Raw genomic sequence first — 16,180 nt, 5'->3', positions numbered from 1 at the left:
GTGACCCCGACAGTGTGTTTTGGGGAACCCCACTGACTTGCGACAATTTTGCTTTTAACTTGTCCTATTTTGGAGGGCAAAACCTCTTTAGACACCAGTGACTGCAGGACCCCCGTCATAGCAGACAAGGCGGACTGGGACCCCGCAGGCTCAGAGAGGGGGGGGGGGGGGACAGGTGGTGACACGTGTTCTAGGGACTCCATGGGTTAACCTGGAACCGCTGGCAAAATGTGTAAAATTGCCGTGAACAAAAAAAAAATACCAACCTACCGCTGCACCAGTGGTACAACAAGTTCCAGTGCACCAAAATCGCTATAGCAGCAAGATGGAGCCAAATAACCCCCGCAGGGACTCACCATCCCCTTCACAGATGTGGATGCAAAGTGTCAGGCTGCACGCCGTGTGGTGATCAGAGAGGAAGTTCATAGAACTGCCACTAGAGGCCCACCGCCGACTCACCTCCCCATAGTCTCCAAAATCATGGCCGCTGATTGATAATTGGAAACTACAAGAAAATGGCAGGACTACACAAACATGGCCACCGATAGATACAGCAGCCAAACACAACAAAATGGTGGCTGCATGCCGGTCTCGGGACCCTCCAAGGACCACCAGGTACAGTTGGACAGCAAGAGGGCCCCCCTCTAGGACCACCCCCCCCCCCCCAAAAAAAAAAAAATGTGTTTGTGCCGCCGCGACCCCCTCCCCTGCACCCGCTCCACACCCCCACCATAAAAATCAGGCATTGTCGTCCCAGGAGGGGGGGGGGGGGAGCTAGGTATGGGTGAAAGGGTTGTGGTCCACAGAGGGACCCCAATAGTGAGGGGGAGCGTAAAGTGGGAAGGGAGGGCACTCAGGGGTCTGACAAGCCCAGGGAGGGGCCCACGTCCACCCGGAGAGGCCACCTGAGGGGCGGGTGGACACTACTTATCGTACCATAGGATCAGGCGGGCCCCATTTCAGACAGACCACACACCATCTTGGCATGGGGGTGCTGCGGGCCAGAGGTATGCTGCGACTCAAGTCATGAGTAGGATCGTAACCAGGGCTTTGAGTCATCGCGAGACATTTAACTTGCCGGCCAGCCCCCATCCAGGGGGCTAGGTTGCGGCCAACCCAGCGCCGAGCTGAGGTTTGGTCGCGCTCCCTGGCCAGACTGAGAAGACCGTAAGGATCTAGGATATCCAGTCCATCGCCCAGTCCGGAAGTTAAATGTAGTTCTCACAGGAACAAAAAAGAAAAAAAAAAAAATGTTTTGTTTAACCACTTGCCGATTGCCCGCCGCAGATATACTGCGGCAGGCTGGCTCGCCTGCGCGAATCGCCGTACCTGTACGGGGTGATTGCACAGGTGACCAAATACCACCAAAAGAAAGCTCCATATGTGGGGGAAAACAAAAAGGACATCAATTTTAATTTGGTACAGCGTCGCATGACCGCGCAATTGTCCATTAAAGTAACGCAGTGCAGAATCGCAAAAAATGGCCTGGTCAGAGGGTAAAACCTTCCGGTCCAGAAGTGGTTAAGGAAAAAAAGCTAGGACCAGAGATCCCAGCAAGAAACTAGGTCCTTACTCTTGACTAAGAAGAAAAAAACTGAAGTCCTATAGCAGGAAATGGGAGTATACCCTCTGGGACTGAGCTATAGACGTGGTCAAAAAGTTTTCTGCCTATTGTCCTACTCCTATGGAGAGCAGCATAAACCCATCGGTCAAGAAGATATGGAGCGGTGTCCGTCAATAAACGAAAAAAAGCCGTTTTTTTTTTTTTTTTCGAGCTGCAGTTTGCATGTGTGGGATCTTTATTTTAATTGTTGTGATTTGGATCCAATATTACAGAAAAAGATTACCCAGGCATTCCCTGCAGTTGCCTTGAAGTCACATTGCTATAATCTTTTTATATGGACTATAGACTGAAGGACTTATGATTGAATGGTTGTGGAAGGATTTGTCAGAGTTCGCTTTGATAAACGAGTGCTTTGGATTACAAGCACGTTCCTGAAACAAATTATGCTCGCAATCCAAGGTCTTACTGTGTGATAGATAGATACACACTACAGTTTGTAGACACTATAACGGTCACCCAAACCAATCAATATACACTTATTGGGATTTTCTTTTTTTTTGTTTTTTTACCAAAGACATGTAGCAGAATACATTTTAGTCTAAATTTATAAGTGCCGGTTCACACTCTTGCGAGTGCGGCGATTGCATGTAATATCGGAGCGCACTGCTCCTTCATTACATGCGATCGGCTGTGCGGTGCGAATTCAGCCATACACTTTGTATGGCTAAATTTGCACCGCACAAAAGTCGCACAGGAGGCTTTTTTTCAGCCGCATCAGGATCGGATCGCACAGTGGTTCACACTTGTGCGATCCGATCCTGTGCGAACTGTAAAGATCGCACTGCGATATGCGATCAAACTGGGGGTGTCGTTAACATTTCATTGACACCCCCAGTGTATCGCATATGGCAGTGTGAACTGCCAGGGGTGCGTTTGCGATGCGGGAACAGGCTGCAAATTCGCAGCCTTCCCGCATCGCATAAGTGTGACCCGGCACTCAAGACATTTGATTTTATTTCCTCAATACCTTTTATAGTAGAAAGTAAAAAAATATTGTTTTTGTTTTTCCACAATTTCAGTATTTTTTTGTTTATATAATAAAAAAAAAATTAAAGACCCAGTGGTCATCAAATACCACCAAAAGAAGGCATTATTTATGTGGAAAACAAATTATATAAATCTTGTTTGGGTAAAGTGTTTAAAGCAGTATAGTGCTGAATAACAAAAAATGGCATGGTCATGAAGGGGATTAAACCTTCCTGAGGTGGTTAACTATGGTGAAACCTGCCTGCCAAAGGAGTATGAGCAGTCTCTTAGAGTGGCCAGTAAAAGTAAAAGTGGCGGGACGACAATTCACAACGGACAGCAAACGAGAGATGGGGGCAGATCACTGTCACGCCATAACAGGGAGAACCTGTACAAGGACATGCATAGCAGGATTACAAGGCATTAGGTTAATGAAAATTGCAGATTTAAAAAGATTTAAAATGACTTCTGAAATGACGCTAACATTTTAAAGCTTATATAAAGATGATTGGACTTTTTAGGTCTTCACATTTCATTTGCATTGGACTTTTAGTGAGATTGGTATTATTTTTCAAAGTTCACCTATGGATTTGTTGATATATGGTTTTAAAATATTTTTCAGTGCTGTATTTATTTCTATTTCATTTTGAGAGTTTATATACTTTAGATTAAAAGTAACAAACTAGTATCTATAACATACATAATACAACAGCTCTCAAATAATGTAGTGGACATTCAGGCAAATAATAAATTACAAGACAATGATGAAGACTTTTATACCATATGCAAGATAAATTTCCTCCTCATAAGCCCCTAATGATCCTAGAGAGTTGGGCAGAGATTTGGCTACATCGGTAATAAAATCATAAAGCCATGATCACAGCGCAATGCCACCAGAGTGAACAGTAATTTTCAGAGTGAGCAGGGGACAAAGAACAGATGTAGTACGTTACACTGGGGTGGTGCTGGAGCAAAGATCAGCAGGAGGGCTACACAGCTGTCACACAGCGAGATGTCTATTTACCAAGTTCATGGAATATCGGCCTTGCAGCAGGTTGCTGTCTCCCTGCTGCTCGATCAAATTTCTGTCAAAACAAATCAGTGTTCTTACCAAAACTAGCATTCTAATCCTAAAAGTTCAGCCTCCCAGCTGACTTTCCACTGCAACCAAAAAAACAAAGCCTTCAAAATGCAGTCAAACCATATTTTTATATTTTGTATTAACCAGAATTAACATACAGAAGATTAAGACGACTATAGGAGAAAGAATAAAAGTTTTAGGTTTTGGATGTTATAGTACAGGCATGAAGAATTCACTACTGACAACACGTGGACAGATGTCAAATACAAGAGTAAATTGATTTTAAGCAATTAAAGTATTTTATATCCCTCCTACATAAAGGATCAGATCATTTCAGAAATCTGGGCAAACAGTGGTTAAAAGATAAACAATGTTTACACAAGATAAGCAAACTAAAATACAACAACAAACAGAACTGGTGAACAAATCGCTATTTAGCAAATGAAGTTTATTAACCCCTTACTGCAAAGTGACGTACCCATACGTCGGCTGACTTTGCATGGTTATACCGGGATGATGCCTCTAGCTAGAGGCAACATCCTGGTACCGTTTAGAGCCGGCGGTTGGCTTTCCGGCAGTAATGACCGATCGTTAACTTGGCGAGCGGGAGGGGACGCCTCCCGCGGCTCTGCCCGGGTCTCCCATCCCACTGGGAGACCCGAGCAACCAGCCGGCACCTCCGCCAGCTGGATGGAGTCCCGATCTAAGCCGGATGCGGCTTCGATCGGGTCTCCGATGACGTAACCCGGAGGCGGCATCCATGACGTCACATCTGGGTTACTCGGCTTCTAAAGGCGGCATATTTAAAAAAGGGAGTGTATTCAAAAATGCTGTTTTCGGTGTTTTGAATACATGGAAGTGTAGTGGAGGGGTCAAGGGTCTTTTAGACCCTCGATCCCTGCATAAAGAGTACCTGTCACTGCATATTGCTGTCACAAGGGATGTTTAAATTTCTTGTGACAGCAATAAAAAGATCAGATTTTTTTTTTTTTTTTTTAAATCCTGTGTTAAAATAAAATGTAAAAAAAAAAAAAAAAAAAATAATAAAATAAATAGGAAAAAATTTTTTAGCCGCCCCCATCACCCGTTAGCTCGCGCACGAAAGAAAACGTATACGGAGGTTGAGCTGCGAATTAAATCACTGTTCAAACCACACATGTGAGGTGTCACCGCAATCGCCAGAGCAATAATTTAAAAAAAAAAAAAAAAGGAAGAAGGAGCTACTAACTCTAAACTGGTAACCGTTAAAAAATTTTTAAAGCGTCGCCTATGGAGATTTCTATTGACCGTAGTTTGTCGCCATTCCACGGGTGTGCGCAATTTTAAACCGTAACATGTTGGGTATCTATTTACTCGGCGTGACATCATCTTTCACAATATACAAAAAATGGGCTAACTTTACTGTTTAGTTTTTTGTTTTTTTTAAATGCAGTGAAATGTTATTTTTCAGATTTTTTCCAAAAAAATGGCATTTGAAAGACCGCTGCGCAAATACCGCATGACAAAAAATATTGCAATGGAAGCCATTTTATTCTCCAGAGTCTTTGCTAAAAATATATAGTTTTTCTAGCAAAAAATACAGATTTTACCATGCAAACAAAAAATGTGTCAAAAATAGGCCTGGGGCTCAAGTGGTTAAACACTACAGGGCCAACAAAAAGCTACAACATTTGCAACGGTTATTTGTTCAGATCTCAGATGGTTGGCAGGGCAGGCATTTGGTCAAGGCTGCAGAATATAACTTGTGACAATACCAAGCGCAACTGTTCTAGGTAGTTGTGTCACCAACAGTTAACACTGCATAAATAGCAGAACTACCAAATGATAACCGATACAACATAATCTAGCAGTAAAATGATCTTGGACACGCCACAGTCATGAGTCATTTTTTTTTATTCAATCAGCGGACTGAACCAAAAAAAAAAAAAAAAAGAAAGAATGCGTTTACCCCATCCACAGTCTCCCACCTGAGCTATCCTATTCTGACAGCAGGAAGACTTCCCCGCCATCAGAATACAGTGATCAGTGATGCTGGCTATAGCTGGCAGTGCTGAGCGTGCAGCCAAAATCCAACAGGGCGGTTGTTCAGACGTTTATCAATCAGCTAACTTCTGTACTACCACCCTGCCCATTCCTGGACCAAAATATGGACAGTCCCTGCTGAACCAGACAAATTTCAATACATGTATGGCCAGATTTAAAGAGATTCTTTAGCCAAATTTTTATTTATTTTTTTAAACAAGCATGTCATACTTACCTGCTATTGCAATAGTTTTGCACAGAGTGGCCCCAAACTCCTTCTACTGGGGTCCCCCACTGCCGCTGTCTGTTCCTCCTCTTTTCTGTCTGCCCCCATAGCAAGCCACCTGATATGGGGGCAGACGTTCAGGCTCAATCCTGAGCTGGGCAGCGTGCGTCCATAGACAAAACATACTGCAGCTCGGCCTCACCCCTTGGATTTGACTGACAGCATCAGGATCCAATGGCTCCTTCTGTTGCTGAGTGTCCTGTGAGAAGAGAGAGAGGGGAGAAGAGCGGCTGCAGACAGGCATAGTGCTGGCTTAAGATCAGGCTCTGGTAGTTCTTTTTTTGTGGGGGGGGGGGGCTGCAAGATTTGAAAAGGCAGTAAGGTAAAATAAACCTTTTCACCTTTATAACCAATTTAAGGGACTTTTGACTGGAGGCAGTAATACTATAAGAAAGGAGTAGTGGTGAAAGGGCAACTCACTGTCGCAAAAAAAAAAAAAAAATTATACACACACACACCAAAAGTTTGGACCCACCTTCTGATTCAAATAGTTTTCTTTATTTTCATGACCTATGAAAATTGTAGAGTCACACTTCAAGAGGTAGTCACCTGAAATGGTTTTCACTTCACAGGTGTCCCCTGTCAGGTTTAATAAGTGTGATTTCTTGCCTTATAAATGGGGTTTGGACCATCAGTTGTGCTGTGCAGAAGTCAGGTGGATACACAGCTGATAGTCCTACTGAATAGACTGTTAGAATTTGTATTATGGCAAGAAAAAAGCAGCCAAGTACAGGAAAACGAGTGGCCACTTTAAGAAATGAAGGTCAGTCAGTCCAAAAAATTGGGAAAACTTTGAAAGTGTCCCCAAGTGCAGTCACAAAAACCATCAAGCGCTACAAAGAAACTGGCTCACATGCGGACCGCCCCAGGAAAGGAAGACCAAGAGTCACCTCTGCTGTGGAGGATAAGTTCATCCGAGTCACCAGCCTCAGAAATCGCAGGTTAACAGCAGCTCAGATTAGAGACCAGGTCAATGGCACACGGAGTTCTAGCAGCAGACACATCTCTAGAACAAATGTTAAGAGGAGACTGTGTGAATCAGGCCTTCATGGTAGAATATCTGCTAGGAAAACACTGCTAAAGAAAGGCAACAAGCAGAAGACTTGTTGAAGGTTGAAGATCTTCCAACCACAGTGTCTTTGTGCGACGCAGAAAAGGTGAACGGATGGACTCTACATGCCTGGTTCCCACCGTGAAGCATGGAGGAGGAGGTGTGATGGTGTGGGGGTGCTTTGCTGGTGACACTGTTGGGGATTTATTCAAAATTGAAGGCATACTGAACCAGCATGGCTACCACAGCATCTTGCAGCGGCATGCTATTCCATCCGGTTTGCGTTTAGTTGGACCATCATTTATTTTTCAACAGGACAATGACCCCAAACACACCTCCAGGCTGTGTAAGGGCTATTTGACCAAGAAGGAGAGTGATGGGGTGCTGCGACAGATGACCTGGCCTCCACAGTCACCGGACCTGAACCCAATCGAGATGGTTTGGGGTGAGCTGGACCGCAGAGTGAAGGCAAAAGGGCCAACAAGTGCTAAGCATCTCTGGGAACTCCTTCAAGACTGTTGGAAGACCATTTCAGGTGACTACCTCTTGAAGCTCATCAAGAGAATGCCAAGAGTGCGCAAAGCAGTAATCAAAGCAAAAGGTGGTTACTTTGAAGAACCTAGAATATGACATATTTTCAGTTGATTCACACTTTTTTGTTATGTATATAATTCCACATGTGTTAATTCATAGTTTGCCTTCAGTGTGAATCTACAATTTTCTTAGTCATGAAAATAAAAAAAAAAACTCTTTTTGAATGAGAAGGTGTGTCCAAACTTTTGGTCTGTACTGTATATATATATATATATATATATATATATACATACACACACACACACACACACACACACACACACACACACACAAACATACATACACACTGCTGCTACTCAAGCCATATTGTAATTTAAGGTAATAAACAATTACTTTTTCAATCTGCAACTGCTGTAATATGCTGTAAACTTCAATGCAATATGGCAACCAGAAGGCATTCTGTACACAGTTGGAACTTCCCCAGAAATGTTTTTATTAAAATAAAAATATGTTTATACTTATGAGCTCTGTGCAATGGTATTCCCTTTGTTCATTTTCAGGGGTCCCTCGCAGGCGCGGTCTGCTCCTCCTTTTCTGTGTGTGCTCCCATAGCAAGCTGTGTGCTGTGTGGGCACACTCCTAAGCCAGGCTGTGTGCATCCATAGACTCTTACTGTTACAGGGATAAGACAGGCTGTTTAACACGGTCAGTGGTGAATAAAATGATCAGCTTTTATGTAAAACCTTGATCCCAAAAGGAAAACGAGTGTTTGCTGTAACTGACTATAAAGTGGAGTTTGGCTCCAACTTGTTAGTGTATTTAAATCTGCTTCTAACACCCCCCCGACTGACAATAATGCTGTCCAAGAGGTGCCATCTGTGCTCATTTATCGAGAGTGGGGCACTCTATTACAGGAGGTGGGTTACACCAGGTGAAAACAAAAAGAGCCAAAAAAAAAAAAATGTAGGATTACTTTTTTGGTTTCGGGTTTATAAACTGCTTCAGCCACTTCCACAATGGGTCAATTCTGGCACTCCGCTCCTACATGTAAAAATCATTTTTTTTGCTAGAAAATTACTCCGAAACCCCTAAACATTATATATATATATATATATATATATATATATATATGTTATTTTATCAGAGACCCTAGGAAATAAAATGGCGGTCATTGCAATTTTTCAAACGCATTTTTTTGGGGGGAAAAAACTGTCTCAGGAATAAAAAAAAAAAAAAAGCACTAAAGTTAGCCCAATTTTTTTTACTTAATGTGAAAAATGTTATGCCGAGTAGATACCCAACATGATGTCACGCTTTAAAATTGCGCACACTCGTGGAATGGGGCCAAACTTAGGTACTTAAAAATCTCCATAGGTAACGCTTTCAAAATTTCTACAGGTTACCTGTTGAGAGTTACAGAGGAGGTTTTGGGCCAGAATTGTTGCTCTCGCTCCAATGTTCGCAGCAATAACTCACATGTGGATCAAATGCCATTTACGTATGTGGACGTGGCGTAAGGTGTGCGAGCACACAGGGACGGGGGAAATTTTAATTTATTTTATTTTTACACTTTCCCTTTAATTTTTTTGATCATTTTTATTCCTATTACAAGAAATGTAAACATCCCTTGTAATAGGAATAGTGCATAATAGGTCCTCTTTATGGAGCGATCTGGGGTCAATAAGACCTCAGATCTCTCCTACAGGCTGGAAAGCCTAAGGTCAAAAAAAAGAAAAAGGGGGATCTCGGCCGTCCAGCCGAGATAACGGCAGTATTTACAACTGCCAGGCATGATGTCATATCATAATGCCTGGGCCTCCGAGAGTCTTAGAGACTGCTGGGGACCATCTGGTCCTCTGCATTCTCTATGGTGTACTTCCCCTAGCAGCAGATTCCTTCTCCGGCTTGCCAATCGCACGGGCGAGCCGGTAGAAGCACTGGAGGGGAGGGGGAAAGTCCCCTCCCGCCGCCTGTAAGAATAAATCAAGGCGCTATTATTGTTCTTACGGTACAGATAATCACTGTCTAAAAAAAATAAAATGTGGATAATGACTGCAGCTGCAGGCATCATTTAGATATCTCCACTCAAAGCCCAGGACGTCATATGACGTCCAGCGTTATGGAAGTGGCTAAAGTAGGGAATGCATTAAGGTAAAAAATATTTAACTTTAGAACCACTATAAGGCTGCCATACACAGCTCAATTTCTCTCATTCCACTAGAATCTGAACAGAAAAAAATATATTTATCACTGTTTGCCTGAATATTTTCCACCCGAACCAGGTGATTTGTAAAAAAAAAAAAAAAAAAAATAAATAAATAAATCGCTTGCTGAGCCACTCACAGCTCGAATTTTGACTGATTCAGCAGGAGTCAGTCTATTTCAGGGTGGCACATTTTGCTTGCATGGTCCTATGGAGCCACATTTTTGTACGCATGTCCAAAACTAGACTACAAAGCCACACGTATATGCTGCCGCAATGATGTGCACAGGCAGCTGGAGACTTTCCTCTGCTCCTTCTCCAAGGAAAGTAATTGGCAGCAGTTTCTGAGGCACTGCTATAGGAGTCCTGTCAATCCCTTCTCTCAGGGGAGCAGAGGCATGCCTTGTGTGTACATTTCAGGCTGTGTGCGCATTTATGCGCAACCATCATCTGGTCATCCGACAAATTTTACAAACGTCAGAGCGTGCCTGCACCCTGATTCAGAAAACCATGCGACTTGTGTCGCTCCTATTAGAACGGGTCCTGTGATAATCAATGGCAGGTGGCCGACCGCGACTTGTCAGGCAACCAAGTTGCGCTAGTGTGAATGGACCCTTAATGGGTTGTTTTACAAGGTGATCGTTTACAGTTACTTTATTACAACACATGGCGCAAGGCATGCTCATGCACCACAGTGGTGTGAATGGCCCCTAACTCTGTCATCTCAGTCCAGTTACCATGGAATGTACCAACGCAGCTGTGGAAAGAACAAGACAGGCGGTATGAAAGTTTGTGAAACCACATTGTTCTAATTACATAATTCAATTAGCATGAAGATAAAAAACACAGAAACAAGACAATCCGACTAATCTATATTCTTTTGTGTAAAGAAAAAGTTAACACCTTTTTCACCAGGTAGTTCCTTCAGTCCACTCCAGTCCAAACAGCACTGACAGTCCAGCTCCCAGCTTGCCTTGCTCCTATCCTGCAGACCCACACACAAGTCCCTGGCTTAGTGCCCTTGCATCACATGGCATGCTCAGGCAGTGCCTCCGGCAGTCCAGCCCCTTGCCGGGGCCACCCGAACACACCGTAGCAGACACTAAGATGGTCTCAACCGACTCCAGACCAGAACTGCGCAAGCTGAGTGTTAAGACTTTTTTTTTTTGCCAACATTTTCCTGTCACTTACTGGCAGGAGAAAAGTGTCCATTGTTTTACTGGCTGCCAGTAAAAATACTGACGGTTGGAAACACTGGTGATCAGCAGATCGCTGATGCCATGCAGATCTCCTGCACACTTTTATTGTATCTGTGTGCCCGTACATCCTGTACGGGAAAGCAGATACTCACTGACTGGAAGACTCGAACTACCACAGCGCCGTGGTAGTTACATAGTTAGTCAGGTTGAAAAAAAAAAAAAAAAAGACAAGTCCATCTAATTAAACCAAAGAAAAATAAAAAATACACAATCCTATACCTGCAGTTGATCCAGAGGAAGGCAAAAAACCTCAGCAAAGCATGATCCAATTTACTACAGCAGGGGAAAAAATTCCTTCCTGATCCCCCGAGAGGCAATCAGATATTCCCTGGATAAACTTTACCTATAAATATTAGTATCCAGTTATATTATGTACACCTAGGAAAAAGAACCCAGGCCTTTATTAAAGCAATCTAGTGAGCTGGCCAGAACCACCTCTGGAAGGAGTCTATTCCACATTTTTACAGCTCTTAGGCTCCATGCACACTGGCTTAAAAAAAAAAAAAAAAAAAAAAAAAAAATCACTGCTTATAGAGTTTTGTTTTCTGCCTGTAGAAGTGTTATCCTATGTGTCCATGCAAATTAGGAGGGCGTATTTTAAAACTCAACATTTAGAGGCAGGAAAAAAACCCTTTTGGTTTGTGTTTCTGATTGAAGCTTTCTGGTAGAAAAAAAAAAAAACGCAAGACTCCCCTAAACTTTGTACAAAAAATGCTCTTTTTAAGCCCAGCGTGCATGGAGCCCTACTATAAAGAAACCTTTCCGTATTTGGAGATTAAATCTCTTTTCCTCTAGACGTAAAGAGTGCCCCCTTGTCCTCTGTGTTGACCTTAAAGGGAATAACTTAACACCAAGTTCACTATATGGACCCCTTATGTATTTATACATGTTGATCATATCCCCCCTCAATCTCCTCTTCTCAAGAGAGAATAAATTCAGATCCTCTAATCTTTTCTCATAGCTGAGCTCCTCCAGGTCTCTTATCAGTTTGGTTGCCCTTCTCTGCACTTTCTCCAGTTCCTCGATATCCTTTGAGAACTGGTGCCCAAAACTGAACTGCATACTCCAGATGAGGTCTTACTATATTTTCATACAGGGGCAAAATAATATTTTTCTTTGGAGACCATATGTCTCTTAGGCCCCGTTCACACTGGGGCGATCCGACTTCCCGGGGCGACCTCCGAGGTCGCGGTGCGAGCAGCCGGCACGGACTTCATAACATTGAAGTCTATGACGGTCGCTCCGGGTCGCCCCAAAGAAGCTCCGGACCCTTTTTCTAAGTCGGAGCAACTTGTGTCGCTCCTATTAGAACGGGTCTGCAGCTTCTCTATGGAAGGCGACCTACGGCGACCTGTGAGGCGACCAGGTCGCCTCACAGGTCGCCCCAGTGTGAACGGGGACTAAACCACTTGCCGACTGCCGCACGGCTATTTACGTCGGCAGTCAGCCCCTCACAGGCAGAGCGAAGTAGTACTACGTCGCTAGCCTGTGAGGGTCTAGGGAGCAAGCACGCGCCCCCGCATGGTCACGGACCCCCCCGCGCGTGTGACCGGCGGACCCGATATCCACCGGTCACTCTGCGATCGTCGGTGCAGAGGGAGAAAGGCAGGCGGCTAATGTAAACAAGCCGTCTGTCATTCTCCCCTGTGTAGAAACAGTGATCATACGGTTCTACTATGTAGGACCATTGAGCACTGTTCCTACACCTCAAGCCACAGCCAATCACAGTTAGAACCACGCCAAAAATTACAAAAATCTTTCCCTTTGTTAGTAAACGCGATAACTTTTGCACAAACCAATCAAAATACGCTTTTTGTGATTTTTTTTACCAAACATATGTAGCATAAAACAAATTGGCCAAAAATGTTAAATAATTTTGATTTTTACATTTTTTTGGGGGGAATTTCATATATAAAAAAAAAAAAAAGTTAAAAATATTGTTATTTTTGCAAAATTGACGCTCTTTTTTTGTTTATAGCACATGATCAAAAAAAAAAAAAAAAAAAAAATCGTACATGTGATCAAATACCACCAAAAGAAAGCTCTGTTTGTGGGAAAAAAAGGACGTCAATTTCGTTGGGTACAGCGTCAAACGACCGCGCAATTGTCCGTTAAAGTCACGCAGTGCCAAATCGCAAAATAGGCCCTGGTCAGGAAGGGGGTAAAATCTTCCGGGGCTGAAGTGGTTAATACAAGAAAGGATTTTGCTCACTTTGCAAACCGCAGCTTGGCATTGCATGCTATTATTAAGCTCATCTTCCAGAACACTCAGATCCTTCTCCACCATTGATTCCCTCATTAAGAACTGCAAGCCAAAAGCCATTAAAGGATGTCAGGGCTTATAGTTCGTTTAGACACTCAAAACGTTGTGTCTGAATGACCCAGCCGTGTGGGTGGAGCCTCGCTGCTTTCAAACAGTGACAGCTAGTAGGGGGAACTTCTCCCCGTACTACTGCCACATGGAGGCGGCTGCAGCATTGGGAACATGTTCCAGCCTAAAATCGGGTGGAACATGCAACATGTTCCAAAGGTGAACCTAATCCTTTTAAGTGGAACTAAACCCTCCTATCCTTTTCAGCCAAAGAAGTTGCCCTTTTAGCCTCATTTGATTTGCAGTTTCCATTATGCTGCGCGTGTGATCAGTTACAGCACAAGCAAATATGACAGTTAGCATAACGGTTTTTGAAACTAATAAAATCGATGGCTTTAGTTCCGCTTTACATTTAACCACCTCCCGCCCACTGTATTGTATAATGATAAGGGCAGAGTGGTTCTCTCGTTCTGGGACAAAGTTATATGACGTTGTCCCAGTCTTGCTGCGCATGCAGTGTGGCAATCAACAGTGAGCTATGTCCCTGAGACAAGGCGCATGCCTGATCTCAGTAAAGAGCCAATGGCGAGGCTCTTTACCCATGTGATCAGCTGTGTATAATCACAGCTGATCACATGTAAACAAGGAAATGCTGGTTATCGGCTTTCCTTTCCTCACACGCTCCATCAGTGGCATTTCCTCACAGGGGAGATCTGCACACATAATCAAGGTAAAGATCATTAGGCTCCTTTCACACGGTCCAGTCCATCTGCAGACTCCATGCGGCTCAGTGGGGGATTGATACACTTATTCCCGCTGAGGAGGCAGGTGACAGCTCCCTCTCCGCTCTGTGTGCGGAGAGGGAGGTGTCAGAGCCCGCTGCTCTCTATGGGGAATCGGATGAGAGCGGACCGCCTATCCACTCTCATCCGATGGATGGAAAATAGGGTTTCCATCGGTCCGGATTTCACGGACATGATCGGATGCGGATGGCAGTGGACATGTCCTCATAGGGAAGCATGGAGGATCCGATCAGATCCGCCTAACAAAATGGCAGGCGGATCTGATTGGATCGTTCGTGTAAAAGGACCCTTAGTGTCATGATTATCAGTGCAGCCCCAACAGTGCCAAGAAGGGATGGGAGTCAGTGTTACCTTTCAGTGCCCAGCAGTGACGCCAATCAGCTCCCAGCAGTGACGCCAATCAGCGCCCAGCAGTGATGCCAATCAGCGCCCAGCAGTGACGCCTAATCAGTGCCCTCTCATCAATGCACATCAGTGAAGGAGGAAAAATTACGTATTTACCAAATTTAACAGAAACTAAGAAAAACTTTTTTCCCCAAAATGTTCAGACTTCTTTCGTTTTATAAAAATAAAAGACCTTGTGGCGATTAAATACTACAAAAAGGAAGCTCTGTCTCAAAAAAATGATGAAAATTATTCGGGTACAGTGTTGCATGACCGCGCAATTGTCACTCAAAGTACGATAGCACTGAAAATTGGGCAGGAAGGGGGTGAAAGTGCCCAGTATTGAAGCTGTTAAAGGAAGAACTCCAACTGCAATAACGGTAATGCCCCCATGGGCAGCAACATTGGAAAAGTTGGTTAGTTTACGACTGCCCGCGTGACGCGGCTGAAGGCGTGAATGGTACAGTAATGGCAGGGTATGTTCCCGACGCTTATCACAACTATGGAAGATACTTGGATGAACGCTGGAACATCCTGCACATTACAGGACAAGTCCAGATAAAGGGGACTGGTTATATGACCTATATACATGGCTCTCCATTGTACCTGGACATGTCAGCATCCCTCCCAATGAGCAGGAAGCATACCCTCCCCCCCATGGCAGTGCCAGCCTGACCTGTGCCCAGCACTCCCAGCTCATCCCCTCACATCAGCCTGCCATGCCCAGCCCCCCCTACCCGGCTTCTATGTGAACCGGGCCAGTAACAGACAAAAGAAGAGCATTGAATCCCTTTCCATCTCTCCTCCTCCCCCTCTCTCCCCTCCTCTTCCCCACCATCCTTCCTTCCTTCCTCACCTCCGGTCCCGTCCGAGTTCTCGTTCAGGCTGCCCGAGGAGTCGTGGTGAGTGCCCACACACCCTCCCATGGGTGCCGGCGGGGGCAGCCTCGGCCGTTATCGTCTCTCTTTGCCTTCACAGGGCGGGCGCGCTCACGCTGCGCGGCACCGGGCACAAGAACGAGGAGGAAGAAGGAGAAGGGCGCGGGAGCGCGCCGCCGACGTCACGGCCCCCTCCACTCCCCGCAATAAGCAGCGACGGTAGCAGCTGCCTCCTCCTGCCGTGTGCGGGTGACGTCACGAGCGGCTCTGGTTCCCTAGTAGTCGCTGATGAGCACGGACGCTGCCTGTGTTGGTTTCCGCAGGCTTCCTATTGGTTGTGTCAGGAGGATGGGTCCCAGCATGTGCTACTCTACATCTGCTCCAGCGCAGCACATTCCGCCGCCTCAGCTGGAATTCATCAGCCGGCTGGAGAGGAATCGATTTGAGATTTGCTGGGAACTTGGAATAAAGTCTGTGTGAAAGGGAGGAGCTTTAGCTTTTACTCCTCGTAAATGGGGAACTTTACTCAAAAGCCAACAGGCGTCGCATATAACATAAGGACGATATGCCACGGCGACAAAGTTGGGTTTAACGCACACTCATATGAAAAATAAAAATACATGAGCCTAAACCCTCTCATTAATTAAGGAGTGGGGGTACAGTAAACCCCCGTTATATCGCGGTTCAGTTTTTGCGGTCCCGGCAGTGCATTAAGTGGGCCGGTATGCACTGGTACTCAGTACCACCACTTCCAAATATGGCTCTTGAGCATACCGCC

The 16,180-nt window shown here is 44.8% G+C and overlaps 1 protein-coding gene across 1 annotated transcript in view; it reads right to left on the bottom strand.

Annotated features, from left to right (window-relative positions):
- The window catches only part of UBTD2 (ubiquitin domain containing 2), a 165,361-nt gene extending 149,708 nt beyond the window's left edge, over positions 1-15,653 (bottom strand). Inside the window, exon 1 of the mRNA XM_082255563.1 lies at positions 15,381-15,653. Within this exon, the coding sequence (XP_082111689.1) occupies positions 15,381-15,450 (70 nt within the window). The 5' untranslated portion in view covers positions 15,451-15,653. The remainder of the gene's footprint in view (positions 1-15,380) is intronic.
- Positions 15,654-16,180: the final 527 nt, after the last annotated feature.

Source organism: Pelophylax lessonae (assembly GCF_965119305.1).
Source record: "Pelophylax lessonae genome assembly, chromosome: 4".
Taxonomy (NCBI): domain Eukaryota; kingdom Metazoa; phylum Chordata; class Amphibia; order Anura; family Ranidae; genus Pelophylax; species Pelophylax lessonae.
The sequence above is the reverse complement of the archived record's forward strand: the minus strand, read 5'-3'. Positions and strand labels throughout refer to the sequence as shown.